Source organism: Homarus americanus, unplaced genomic scaffold, assembly GCF_018991925.1.
Source record: "Homarus americanus isolate GMGI-L3 unplaced genomic scaffold, GMGI_Hamer_2.0 scaffold53225, whole genome shotgun sequence".
In the NCBI taxonomy this organism is placed as follows: Eukaryota; Metazoa; Arthropoda; class Malacostraca; order Decapoda; family Nephropidae; genus Homarus; species Homarus americanus.
The window spans coordinates 991,883-1,007,069 of record NW_024750875.1 but is presented as its reverse complement, the minus strand read 5'-3'; the positions used below and the strand labels follow the sequence as shown (position 1 = coordinate 1,007,069).

The 15,187-nt window shown below is 39.7% G+C and overlaps 1 protein-coding gene across 1 annotated transcript; it reads right to left on the bottom strand.

Annotated features, from left to right (window-relative positions):
- Positions 1-4,990: 4,990 nt before the first annotated feature.
- LOC121854452 lies at positions 4,991-6,377 on the bottom strand. Its single transcript, XM_042349126.1, has one exon. It carries the CDS (start codon positions 6,124-6,126, stop codon positions 5,275-5,277), a length of 852 nt encoding a protein of 283 aa, XP_042205060.1. The 5' UTR covers positions 6,127-6,377; the 3' UTR covers positions 4,991-5,274.
- Positions 6,378-15,187: the final 8,810 nt, after the last annotated feature.

The following is a 15,187-nucleotide window of genomic DNA, read 5'->3' as shown; positions in this document are numbered from 1 at the left end:
AACTTGCATTCCTAGAAAGACGAAGAGTGCGGGGAGATATGATAGAAGTATTTAAGTGGGTGAAAGGAATCAATAAAGGGATATAGATAAAGTTCTTATAATATCCGAGCAGGATAGGACTCGGAGCAACGGATTCAAGTTGGATAAGTTTAGGTTTAGGAGGGAGATAGGAAGAAACTGGTTCACAAATAGGGTGGTGGACGAGTGGAACAAGCTTAGCAACTTTGTAGTAAGTGCGGGAACTCTGGAAAGTTTCAAAAGGAGGCTAGATAGATTCATGGATGATAGAGAGTGGTAGTAACTCTCGACAGGAGCTGCCATGCACAGGCCAACCGGCCTATTGCAGACTCCTTATTTTCTTATGTTCTTATGTAATTGCAGGGTCTCAATTGTTTCTCTTACTTTGACGACACAACATACTGTACATATATTGTTTCTCACTATTGATTTTTCATTTTTTAATTTCTTTATGGTTCTTTATCATTATTGTTATTATTATTATTAGTGTTGTTATTATTATTATTGTTATTATTATTATTTTGTGTTTAATTTTGTATTATAAATTTTATTTACTATAAATTGTTTAATTATTATTTTTGTATTTTTATTATAATTTTTATTTAATATGAATAATTATTATTATTACATTTTCGCCTCCCAGGCCCTGATGTGGGTCAGTGACCTGTGCCCGGGTGGGCTAATCCCCGTAAAAAAAATATATATATGCTGATAACCACAAGGAAAGAAGAAAATACGAAGTTCCCAAGCGCTTTCGTGTAATTCACATCTTCAGGGGTGAGTACAGACTGTACTCACCCCTGAAGATGTGAATTACACGAAAGCGCTTGGGAACTTCGTATTTTCTTCTTTCCTTGTGGTTATCAGCATATACCTAGATCACGCGCACCTACAGTGATTTACTTGGAAGGGATCCATTCCTTGATGTGCTTATCATGAGAAATGGCCAAAACTACAAATTTAATGTATACAGAAAGCCCACACAGGTAGACAGTTTCATACACTTTTTATCGAATCACATGGAGTCTACCAAAATGTCAGTTTTTTCTGCTATGTTCTTAAGATGTCTGCGTATTTGTGACTCTGAATTTATTGACGATGAATTGAAACACATTCGTTCCATTGCACAGAAACTCGGGTACCCTTCTGTGTTTGTTGATCGTTGTTTTAAAAACGCTAAAAAATCCTTTCATTCCTCTCAAACCAGGCAAATTCCTTCACTTAAGAATATTTTGACTCTGCCCTATCGTAATAAATTTGTCCCGTTAGTTCGGTCCCTCAAGCTACTAAATATTAATGTTATTTTCAAGTATAACTCAACCATTACCAATATGTTAATAAGAAATAGCCCAAGTTTGAATGTAAATGGAAGTGTTTATTGTATTCCATGTAGCAAATGTAATTGTAATTATGTAGGATAGACAGGAAAAACACTGCAGCTCAGAATCAAACAACATAAGTATAATATCAGAACAGCATCTGAAAGCAGTGCCTTGTTCGTTCATGTTAGGAATAATAATCATCCCATTGCTTGGGAAAAAAGCTTAAACATAAGAACATAAGAAAATAAGGAGTCTGCAATAGGCCGGTTGGCCTGTGCATGGCAGCTCCTGTCGAGAGTTACTACCACTCTCTATCATCCATGAATCTATCTAGCCTCCTTTTGAAACTTTCCAGAGTTCCCGCACTTACTACAAAGTTGCTAAGCTTGTTCCACTCGTCCACCACCCTATTTGTGAACCAGTTTCTTCCTATCTCCCTCCTAAACCTAAGCTTATCCAACTTGAATCCGTTGCTCCGAGTCCTATCCTGCTCGGATATTATAAGAACTTTATCTATATCCCTTTATTGATTCCTTTCACCCACTTAAATACTTCTATCATATCTCCCCGCACTCTTCGTCTTTCTAGGGAATGCAAGTTAAGTTTCTTTAACCTATCCTGATATGGAAGGTTTCTAAGTCCCGGAATCATTTTTGTCATTCTTCGCTGCACCGACTCTAGTGAATTTATATCCATTCTATAATAGGGCACCAGAACTGAACCGCATAATCGAGGTGCGGCTAACTAGCGCAAGATATAGTTGCAATAAGACCTCTGCACTCTTGTTACTTACACTTCTAGATATAAAACCCAATACTCTGTTTGCCTTATTTCGAACATTAACGCACTGTTTTCTAGGCCGTAGGTCCGGGCTTACAAGTACCCTAGGTCTCTTTCACAAGTCGACTTCTCTAGGTTGATGTTGTTAAGGCTGTATACATTATAAGTATTTGTTCTTCCAATATTAAGTACGCTGCACTTGCTGGTGTTGAATTTCATTTGCCATTTTTCAGACCACCCGTGCAGTTTATTTAGATCCTCCTGTAATGCATTTGCATCCTGCCCTGAATTAATTTGCCGCCCTATTTTGGTGTCATCCGCAAACTTGCTTATGTCACTGCTGATCCCGGTATCTAGATCGTTTATGTAGATTATGAGCAAGAGTGGGCCTAGACTTCTGGTTGAAGCTAGTTTGATTAAGGAATTAAAATCAATAAACCTTAGTGATGGTCAGTTCAAAACTGATAATATGTTACATAAATATATTTGTCAGTGGCCCAAGGTTAAAAATGCTTTAAAAACCTTTGATATAGATGTATGATAGTTATTTAGTGTGTCCCATATTTTTGACCTGACCTGACTAGTCACGTCACCCCCCTTATTGCTTAATGTATATAGAAATGCTCATATAAATAATGTCCCCATGCAAATAGAGTGGATGTTTGGAAATGGGAAAATAGATGAAATATTAAAGAAATATAGAAATTTTGCATCTAGAATATAACTATGTACTATAACTGATTATATGAAATATTAGGGATTTATGTGAGTCCTGAGAGGGACATTCCTGGACTGGGGTGAGGATGACTTATGTCACTTCATCCCTTTGAGATGTATTAATGTTTTTTGTATCTCAATAAACGTATCAATCAATCAATCAATCACCCCCCTTCTCTTAAGCTCCTCTTCGTGTGTGTGGATTAGTGGATGACATCATTATGACCTGACCTCATGTTTTTAAGGTCACCCTGTATATTTAAGCCTCTCTCTGTCCATGTAATCCAGTTGCCTCTGAAGATGTCTTGAATAATGATGAAAGCTAAGGTGCTCCGTTGTTTCCCTTTTCCCGTGTGATTTTATCAAGATTTATCTTATCCACGTTTTCATTGTGGATCTACATGATATACTGTATATATATATATATATATATATATATATATATATATATATATATATATATATATATATTTAATGTGTTGTCAATGTGTACAAGTCATCTTCAAGTGACTTTATTTCCGTTCACCGTTAGATATAGTGGTTTGCTTATCGTCCTATAGAACCAGGTTGTCTTCGAGATCTACGGTATATTTCATCGTCATTTTCCCATTTCTAATTTACGTCTTAAGAAAACTAAATTATCAATATTGTAGTTGTATGGTATACTATGATATAATATCAATCAGTATAATATTCTTTAATATAATACCATGTTTTGCATTATAGGATCATATATCAATACAATATTCACTGTGTAAAAGTTATTCACAACATCAACCCGGAGTCTGGAAAATAATCCCAATTTCCAGTGAACGATCAAGATGCCCGCGGTATATTTAACTTATAAGAGCAGCGCTGAGCGATCCCAGAATTCACCGAATTCAGGGATCGTTTTGTCCCAAGACGAAGAGAATAAAGTAAGTGAAGTAGGTACAATGCTCCTGACAACCATAGCTGGGAAGGGAACGTGCCTCGGGCTAACTGGGGATTCCCGGGGACTGGATGAGATTGTGACGTTACTCTGACGTCATGTCTACGTCACATTGGGAAGGGAAGGGTATGCGACTGTTTCATAAGTAAGTGAACTTACTGACAGTTCAGTTGGTTAGTTTTTTCTTTATTATGTTCTTTATTGTCCAGCATTGGTACAGAAACCCGGAATAAACCTGTGGTGCTTGGTAGGGTCACACTGGATAACACCCTTCTCAAGTGTCCACACCAGGGTGACTCGAACCCATGACGTGTTAGTGAGAAATACAGGCATTACAGCTGTATCAAACTAACATATATATATATATATATATATATATATGCAAGTAAATCACTATAGGTGCACTTGATCCAGGTATATGCTGATAACCACAAGGAAAATGATTTCCTTGTTGTTATTAACATATATATATATATATATATATATATATATATATATATATATATATATATATATATATATATATATATATTTCATGTAAATCCACAATGACAACGTGGATAAGATAAATCTTGATAAAATCACACGGGAAGATGGAAACAACGGAGTACCTTAGCTTTCGTTGCCTCTGAAGATGTCTTGAATAAAGACGAAAGCTAAGGTACTCCGTTGTTTCCATCTTCCCGTGTGATTTTATCAAGATAGATATATATATATATATATATATATATCCTTACTGTGGTGTCCTATGAATAATTTATTTAGATCCTGGGACCATGCGCGAGAGTTGTTGACGTCAATGTGACGTCATAAAGTTGCCATTATTGGCCCCCACAAAAAAAAGTTGGTAGATTCTGACTAAAATAAAACTATCAGGATCTGTATCACAACAAAGTTCTTGATGTATATTTTTACTTCAAATAAATTTGTCTTCTTAAATGTGTAATCCAATAATATTCCACATGTAGTTACAGTGGCAGCATGTACACAAAATGTTCGTCACTGGGTGTAGTCACTCGGATAATTGACACCGGTATTAGTGAATGTTTTGGGTGTATGATTGTCATTTATTGTTTCCCCCCTTAAATTACTTATGGTACAAGTCATGTTATCCATGGTTGTGTTCTGATGTAATTTTTTCTATTGTTAACATATACTCTGAGCATAGTATTAAGTTATCACATATACTGAGTAATTTGTTAAGGTCAGAAAAACAAAACAAAAAATTTAAGTAATTTTTAAATTTAAAATCAGTACATCTCTTAATGTTTTGAACTTGGAGATTAGCAGAAATAATATTAGGCATGGGTGTATGAATTAATCGGAAAGCGATAACACAGCATAACGATGTTATCTATCAATTGTCATGGCACTATCATTAGGGTCATGACAACGGCAACCTTCCCTAATCTGGTTATGTGGTATCTGCAACTTATTCTCAGCACTATATGGGTGGCCCACATAAGCCACTCGGTGATTTAAAATATTGAGCTTTGTAAACGTGTTCTAACAGAAACTGTTGTGAGGACTGGGGACGACGGGGGGGAAAGTGACACCATAACGAGACATCAGTTCCTGTCTGAGTTCTTGTTCTCTCTGCCTCAGCTGCTTCACCTCCTGCTCCAGGTCATCTCTCTCCCGTGTCACCGCCGCCACCTTGTCGTCTAAATCCTCCAGCAATTTCTTCTTGTTGTCTCGATTCTTCTTGGCGTTAATTGCGTTTTGTCTGCGTTTTTCGGCGACAGGATCCTCGAAGGGATCCTCCCGCTCGTAAATCTTGGTCTTCTTTGGCCGACGCTGCCTTGGTGCTTTGACCTTAGTGATATCTTGTTGTCTTCTGCGTCTCCTGGTTGTAGGCCCTTCACTATCTGAAGGAGGGCTGAGTGTGGCTGGTGTAGCAGGCGTGGAGCTCTCGCTGGTGGTGCTGACACAAGGTTCTTGAGGAGTCACTGCCTCTGGTGCTTGACTTACTGTCACCAAATTCTCGATAAATTCTAATCCCTGGTAGTCATCCAGCGTCAGTGTTACAGGCTGAGTGTACGTGACACAATCTAGGTGGTGGGGATCGGTAATGTAGGTAGTGGGGTGGACAGTTGTGGACACATCCTGGGGCGAGAAGGCAATGGGAGTTGATGGCAAGAGGTCGGTATAATGTAGACACTCGTCCAGCAACTTGTTGGTGCATTCTTCAGGTGATGGGTTAAGGCCGAGCACAGTCACCAGGGTGTTGTTGTCCAGCTCTTGTAGGTCCTGCCCGCCACCCACAGGGATGGGAATGTTGTCAGAGACTTGTAATGACAGTGAAGTAGGCGATACATGATCCACCGTATTCCACCCACCATCAAGAAGATCACTCATTTTACATGTACCTAACACAACTTGCAACAGAAGCTAAGTAACACACGCTTCTCTCCTCTACAAGATAGTTGAAGGGTATCCGAACTGGTACACACAATAGTTGTTCCACAAAGTTTACGTTTTATACAACTGTGTATAACAGTAACAGTTTCCTGGATATAATAACGATCCCCAAACACATCCACCTCCACTGGACGCTAAAAGTATAACAAAGCGACAAAGCTCGTACGTCCTATCCCTGCCAGTTCTAGGAAACCGCGCAGTGCGCACGTTATTCTCAACCAATAGGAGAACACTATTCTAGTGATGACGTATACCTTGGGACTCCCTGATTGGTTGGAAATCAAGCCCAGTACGTTTTGGTCCGTACCAGAACGTGCAGCTCTCATGTTTGGTGCTTGTTGGTGAATCAGAGTTACAGTGGTCAACATATCGGAACTAAACGTGTTGAAGGTTATTTTCCGAATATAAATACGCCATCAACAGATAATGTTGAAGAGACATCAAAATAAACTTAATGCCTCTTGATCAATTCGATTAATTTAAGAGATTAATTTATAGGTGCTACTATAGCGTGCGGTCTACAAGGATATCTTTAGTCTAACCTAATCTAACGGCTAGTAAGCTGATAAGTGGCGAATATGATAAAAAAAAACCCTGACCGCACGCTGTAGTTGTGCTAGCACCACTATATATCCTATTGTATTACTGAACATGGATTATTCACGACTCGGAATATATTTTCTTAAGTTTGTATGTTATCTACAATAAACTGGTGTAATATCTATACGTATAATTATCTGTCAAGAAGTGGGTGTGTTGGATGACAATGTGCACCGGAAATCCCTTAGAAAATAATAAACTAAATGGCAATACTACGATGACGTCATGCGACCTTCAGACAGCACCATAGCCTCGACGTTGAAGCACGAAAATATTCACTGTCTTACTTTTCAGACTTTGAAATTTAGTAAACTAAAAACTAAACAGTACAGTCTGGTACAACAATGAAAAGATGCCATTTAGAAGATCGGTATTATTGTGAAGACCAAGTATAATAGTATTGCGTCACGTTTACCAACATACGTGGAGAGAATTCAGTGCACAATGTTGAGTGACAGTTTGTAGTGTAAATTTTCTCATTCCTTTAAAGGTAAAATGTAATACCATAATAACCAAGTGCAACGAAGTATATATGTAACATGCTTGTGGGGCACCTAAACCAGAGTGATAAAGCAACTACAAATAATATATTTTATTTGACAGTGTGAGTGTGTACTGTACAACGGCCGAATAAATCAAGACACATTTTGCTTACACACACACACACACACATCACGTGATTAACGCACCCTCCCCTCCTCGGTGCTTCTCCCACATCACGTGATTAACGCACACATCACGTGATTAACGCACCCTCCCCTCCTCGGTGCTTCTCCCACATCACGTGATTAACGCACCCTCCCCTCCTCGGTGCTTCTCCCACATCACGTGATTAACGCACCCTCCCCTCCTCGGTGCTTCTCCCACATCACGTGATTAACGCACCCTCCCCTCCTCGGTGCTTCTCCACATCACGTCACCCTGATAACTCAACCTCCTGTTCTCTCTTTCTCTCCTGTCGTCATTTCCCCGATTTTGTGTGCGTTTGTTTGTATGAGTGTAAAAGAGAGAAGGGACAAAACAAGGAAGAAAAAGCGGAGGGGAAGCCAAAAGTGGGAGGGAAGGATATAAACACAGTGGAGGGAAGGAGTGAGATAGATAACATTCACTGTAACACTGATCTAAATAATGACAACAATAACTAGAAATAAAAATAAATAACATTTATAATAACAACAATCATAATAATAATAAAGTAAAAACTTATAAAAAATACTACTAACAATAATAATAACTACCCCTTATCACGATGTCCACACTACCATCCAAGCTACCGCCCCATTTACCGGAGCAGTACAGGTATCAACACACTTGTAGTGGATCTGTGGGGGTACGGGATGTTGGTTCACACTCAGGATGGGATGGAGAAAGGAAACTCACAATGTGCTCTCTGTATACATGTTGTATCGGATGTACAGTGCAGCTTGGTGCTGGGAAGTAGCAGGGTGGTTACAAGCGTGATGTAGAGAGAGCTGGTTGGTGAGGATGCTCAGAGGAGGACCAGCTTGTGGGTCGCCATGCTCGCCGGCGGGAGCGAGGGCCGCCAGGCAGGAGGTGGTGTTGCTTGATGATTGGCTGTAGGTAGAAAGAGGTCGATGACGGCTAGGTGAGGTCTTATATAGCGGGGGTAGGCGTGGCTTGATGGTAGGCCACCCCGCTGGTTACCTGACCTTGACCACGAGGGATACGCCGGTAGATTCGCAGGGGTCGGCCAGTCAGCGACACACGGCGTTTGTAGGGGAGGAATCCACTGCAGATCCTACAGTACGCTACACTCTCACGTACTTAAAGAAAACACCTTAACAAATTCTGCCTTCTAGGAACACCATGCGATGCATTATTTTTCCTAATATGAGCAGAATTAAGGTACGACTGGGTTTAAACTTAGTTAATAGTGTATAACTTTGGTGCTACTATAGCGTGCTGTCTATAACATTAATAGGCCTACTCTAGACTGTGGTCTGCAATTTTTTCAATACTTAAGAATGTGAATTACAAAATAATTATGTGCCACATCCTTTGCTGAGTACACTTTGAATATCGCATTAAAATATTGCAAATCTTATCTTAGAATAATAATATGCTTTAACTTTTCTCTTTATAAGTACATAAGAACATAAGAAAATAAAGAGTCTGCAATAGGCCGGTTGGCCTGTGCATGGCAGCTCCTGTCGAGAGTTACTACCACTCTCTATCATCCATGAATCTATCTAGCCTCCTTTTGAAACTTTCCAGAGTTCCCGCACTTACTACAAAGTTGCTAAGCTTGTTCCACTCGTCCACCACCCTATTTGTGAACCAGTTTCTTCCTATCTCCCTCCTAAACCTAAACTTATCCAACTTGAATCCGTTGCTCCGAGTCCTATCCTGCTCGGATATTATAAGAACTTTATCTATATCCCCTTTATTGATTCCTTTCACCCACTTAAATACTTCTATCATATCTCCCCGCACTCTTCGTCTTTCTAGGGAATGCAAGTTAAGTTTCTTTAACCTATCCTGATATGGAAGGTTTCTAAGTCCCGGAATCATTTTTGTCATTCTTCGCTGCACCGACTCTAGTGAATTTATATCCATTCTATAATAGGGGCACCAGAACTGAACCGCATAATGGAGGTGCGGCCTAACTAGCGCAAGATATAGTTGCAATAAGACCTCTGCACTCTTGTTACTTACACTTCTAGATATAAAACCCAATACTCTGTTTGCCTTATTTCGAACATTAACGCACTGTTTTCTAGGCCGTAGGTCCGGGCCTACAAGTACCCCTAGGTCTCTTTCACAAGTCGACTTCTCTAGACAGCTACAACTAGATATTTACTAGATATTAACTAGATTTACACTAGATATTTTATTCTAGTGAGAACAAAGCATAAATAGCTACGACTGGGATAAAAAAAAAGACGTTATATCATATTTTGTTCTTGTATAAGCAGAAGCATAGGCAATTACGATTAGTGAAAATTACAAACTGAATAAACACTTTTCCGAGTACAAGCAGAAATATTTTATAAATAGCTACGACTTGGAAACGTTGTATTATAATATGTTTTTCCTGTTATTAATTTGTTGCATTTTAATATTTGTTATTTAACTGTAGTGATGGCACACGCTTTGATTTTAGACAATAGGCCGAGAAGCGATTGTAGTGATGGCTGTGTGTGTGTGTTTTGTTATATATTTACCACATTAAAGGTGCAAGTTTATTTATAGCCAATACAGTAGGGCACATCAGAGTACAGCGATAGACTGTGGATGTCGGTCACACTAGAATAACCGTTATACTACATCCTTCTTTCCTCACACAGCCAAACTGCGGAATGCTCTGCCTTCTTGTTTCCATACTCATACAATGTCTCACTTTAAAAGCTGGTTTCCCGGCATCTTCCTGGTGTAGATTAGTATGATCTTTTTCTTTTCTATTTTTAATTTCGTTCTATTCTTATTTTTTCGCTCCCCTGGCCCCGCTGTGGGTCGTTCGACCTGTGCCAGGGTGGGCTAATTCCCGAAAAAAGACTAGTTGGTACCGCAGGATTGTGTGTAAGGGTGTTGACACAGCAGGGTACAGTGTAAGGGTGTTGACACAGCAGGGTACAGTGTAAGGGTGTTGACACAGCAGGGTACAGTGTAGGGGTGTTGACACAGCAGGGTACAGTGTAAGGGTGTTGACACAGCAGGGTACAGTGTAAGGGTGTTGACACAGCAGGGTACAGTGTAGGGTGTTGACACAGCAGGGTACAGTGTAAGGGGTGTTGACACAGCAGGGTACAGTGTAAGGGTGTTGACACAGCAGGGTACAGTGTAGGGGTGTTGACACAGCAGGGTACAGTGTAAGGGTGTTGACACAGCAGGGTACACGACACAGCAGGGTACAGTGTGGGGTGTTGACACAGCAGGGTACACAGTGTAGGGGTGACACAGTGTTAAGTGTTGACACACAGGGTACAGTGTAGGGGGTGTTGACAGCAGGGTAGTGGGGTGTTGACACAGCAGGGTACAGTGTAGGGTGTTGACAGGGTACAGTGTAAGGGTGTTGACACAGCAGGGTACAGTGTGGGTGTTGACACAGCAGGGTACAGTGTAAGGGTGGACACAGCAGGGTACAGTGTACAGTGGGGTGTTGACACAGCAGGGTACAGTGTAAGGGGTGTTGACACAGCAGGGGGTGACACAGCACAGTGTAAGGGTGTTGACACAGCAGGGTACAGTGTAGGGGTGTTGACACAGCAGGGTACAGTGTAAGGGTGTGGGTGTTGACACAGCAGGGTACAGTGTAAGGGTGTTGACACAGCAGGGTACAGTGTAAGGGTGTTGACACAGCAGGGTACAGTGTAAGGGTGTTGACACAGCAGGGTACAGTGTAAGGGTGTTGACACAGCAGGGTACAGTGTAAGGGTGTTGATACAGCAGGGTACAGCATTTTGGATATGGGCAGTGGGTAGTGGCACAGCAGGCAGGATACCTACCGGATGTGTAACGTTTGATAACACTGGACACTTCCAGTGTTACAGAACATTGGAGGATGACATTCTCTCTCTCTCTTTGTTTGGGATAGAATTTTCCATCATCAGAATGTTTTTAAATTCAAGCAATACATAACATGCCGATATATATTTCCAAGCTTACACTGAACAATTATTTTTCAAATGGATTATAAACAATTAATACAAATATGTATTGTATCATAATGTATGTGGCAAATCATAATTTAACAATGAGACCAATTAATAAAACTAATACATTACAAGGAATACCTAGTTATTATCTATATTGTCTTACTCAAAAGGATACATAATCCTAAACACTCAACTGTACATAACATAAATCCAATGATAATCACTATAAGCACCTCAGAGGACATTACTTAGCCGAGTTATCTTCCCTGAAACTAGCGGATGACCGCACCCACTAAAGGTCATATCCTCAGGATGAAGAAGCCACAAATTCAGAAATTGTCAGGGTAAACTTTTTTAGAGTACGAGTTGTGAACTCTTGGAACAATCTACCAGTGTTGTGATGGCACCAAGTATGTGTTCATTCATGATCACACTTGGCCTACACTGGCGTAGGTACAGGTAGATACATTGTGAAGTCAGTGAATGCTTATTACTTGCCAATAGTGTCTTACTGAGATGTGACTGACCACCTAACAGGTTAACAGGTCAATCAATGGGGAAGAGGATAAAGACTACGTAATCTGATAGGTTATTCACCCGTTAATTACCTGATTTTATTATTGCTTTACAATCTTCTCCTTTAATCATTGTACATTGACTTATGGAGCCAAAAAATATTCATTAAGTTCTGTTATGACTGATGCTTTTAAACTTTCTTGGTTTAGCTTGTGAGTCTGTACCGAGTTTTTGCTTAGGATAATCTTGGATTTATTGTCATACAGTATTTTGATTAATAAGTATTTAGTGAATAAAAATTGTGCCCTATACAATTATATACAGTAGGCAAAAGAGCTATATATCATGTATTAGTTTTATTACCTTGTAGTTTGCCACCGTGTACCGATACTTTGTATAAAAATAAATTTCTAATATTATAAAAGATGGCAATGTAATGGAAAATGTCTCTCCCACGTCCTATGAAATGATGAACTTTGACCCCTACAAAATGGTAAAACAAAAATTAATACCAGAATTATTCCAGTAAGAGGCCTGGTATGACCAAAGTAAACAAACTACACCAGTGTTGGTCAATTCTGGTCTTAAAAGAGCTCACACTCGGGTGTCGTCACAACACTGGAAGATTGTTCCAAGAGTTTACAATTCTCACTCTGTAAAAGTTCGCCTTCAAAGTTTTCTAAAATTGTGGCTTCTTCAACCTTGAGCTGTGACCTCTAGTGGGGTGGACGTCCGTCAGCTCCAGGTATGGACAATCAACTGAGTAGTGCCCTCTGAGATGTTTATACACTTCAATTAGATCAACCTTACCTGTCTATAGTATAACCTAGGCAGTTGCAGGCATTCTACAGTTATTTATCTATTCTCTGCAGCAGTCTCATTTACTGACTCCCTTGTGTTTTGTGTGGTGGCATAATTGAAGTGTATAAACATCTCACAGGGCACTACTCAGTTTAGTGTCCCCCATACCTGGAGCTAATGGATGCCCACCCCACAAGGGGTCAAAGCTCAAGGTTTGAAGAAGCCATAAGTCCAGAAAAAACTGAGGGCAAACTTTTTTGATAATTGTGAACTCTTAGAACAGTCTGCCAGTGTGCTGTGACAGCACCAAGTGTGAGCCCTTTCAAGAACAGACTTGACCAACACTGGAGCAGGTTCAGATACATTCAGGAGCCAGTGCATGCCCAATACTTGCCAACAGTGTGTAACAGAGACGTGACCGATCGCACAAGCAGCTAACAAGGCGATCAGTGGTGAAGAGGATAAAAGTAAATAAAAAAATAAGACAGTGAGCCATTTAACTAGAGACTCTTACATTTGCTGCTGTCAATCCCTCTCACCCCTGCATATCATACAAGGCTAAATAAAGTCAGTTTATATATTGTTGTAGAGGAACTGCCACAGCCGACTTCTTAAGTTCCAGCATCACAAACTATTCAGGAGACATATGGCCCAATGAGAATGAACAGAAAAAAAATATTCTTACGTATTTTTTTTTTATTTAGTGTAGAAAGCACTGCTTCATTATATAAACTAGTAGTTAAAAAAATTGTAAATCATAGTTTCTCCTACTGAATTTATCATCAAAAGATACTGTGAATAAATTTTGCATTAAAAAGTTGTATAATGAAGGCATACCACATAAGTATGTTTTCTAACACACTAGTATTCTTTTGATAACATAATTAATGTCCTTGGATAAGGTGTTCATATTTCCTCGCAATCAATACTTCTAGATATGGGTCACATTAATTTTCAAAGGTGGGTGCAGAGACTGCAAAACAAAACAATAAGTGCCTACATTTTAAGTGGTAAGCAACATTACTGATCATTTTAACATCTAACTGGGCTTTCAGCAGATGCTTTCATCCAGTGAGTAAAAGAGCCGTGACCGAGCGCCCAAGTGGCTAACGAGCCAATCAGTGGCAACGAGGATAAAAGTAAAAAAGTGCTGTAATGGCTTCCCAGCTATGCAAAAAAAAAAAAAAAAAGATTCAAAGCTGCCATATCTTTCATCTACATGGTTTGTTATATTGCCATTATTGAACTATTAATGGGAGTGTGGGCATATGGCAAACATGTTACAGACATTCCATATTTAAAATTATAGGCAAATAAATTATTGGGCCTTATAAGAAGGTTGTTCAGATATCTAGACGGTCCATCCCTCTTAACGATCTTCAAGAGTGAAGTGCTTCCCCATCTGGAGTACTGTCACCCTGTCTGGTCCCCGAGATATGCTAGAGACTGTCAGTTGGTTGAAAATGTTCAAAGGAGGGCCACCAGACTGGTGCCAGCACTTTGGCATCTCAACTACCCCAAGAGATTGAAGTGCCTGAACTTGCCTAGCTTATACTACAGACGGGCAAGAGGTGACCTAATTGAGGTGTATAAGTATCTCAGGGGGCACTACTCAGTCGAGTGTCCTTACTTGGAGCTGGCGGACGCTCGCCCCACAAGGGGTCACAGCTCAAGATTGAAGCCGCAGGTCCAGAAAACTGTAAGGGGAAACTTTTTCGGAGTGAGAGATGTGAACTCTGGAACATTCTACCAGAAAGTGTTGTGACGGCACCGAGTGTGAGCTCTTTCAAGACCAGACTTGACCAACACTGGAGCAGGTTCAGGTACATTGAGGAGCCCGTTCATGCCCAGTACTTGACAACAGTGAGTAACAGAGACGTGACTGATCGCCCAAGCGGCTAACGAGCCGATCAGTGGTGAAGAGGCTAAAAGTAAAAGTACTTGAGATGTTATTCAGCTTTTAAAATAAAATATTCTAAATTTTTTTTTTTTGTCTTTTCTGTTTGGGACTTCAATTTGCAGCTACAGTAAATATTTCATCTGCCTTTACTATATGTTACTTTACTGTATAGCATCTTATCTTATTCAGTTAGGTAGTACTGGATTCTAAAACCAGTGCCACTGCAAAATTAATATAGTCAGATAATTATAGTACTGTATAGTAATTAGTAATGCTTCAGTAAACATTGCCCATGTGTCTTACCAATCAATAAGTAGAATATCAGGTCTACAGTTTTGATATCTAATTAAACTAAATACTGTATTCATTCAGCCCAAGAAAATTACCTACACTCTACAACTACTGTACAGTACAGTATTAGTTTTCTTTTTATGCATATAAACCTTTGCCTGCTATGATGCAAGGTAGCTAAAAGGGGGCTTGTCCCCTGATTTTTATTACCCGGTATTACCCTACTGCCAAGATTTACTGAAACGGGAGTTAATTTATTAATTAAACTAAGAGC

Coding starts and splice junctions, on each gene's coding strand:
- LOC121854452 (XM_042349126.1), bottom strand. CDS start 6,126: ATGAGTGATCTTCTTGATGGTGGGTGGAATACGGTGGATCATGTATCG.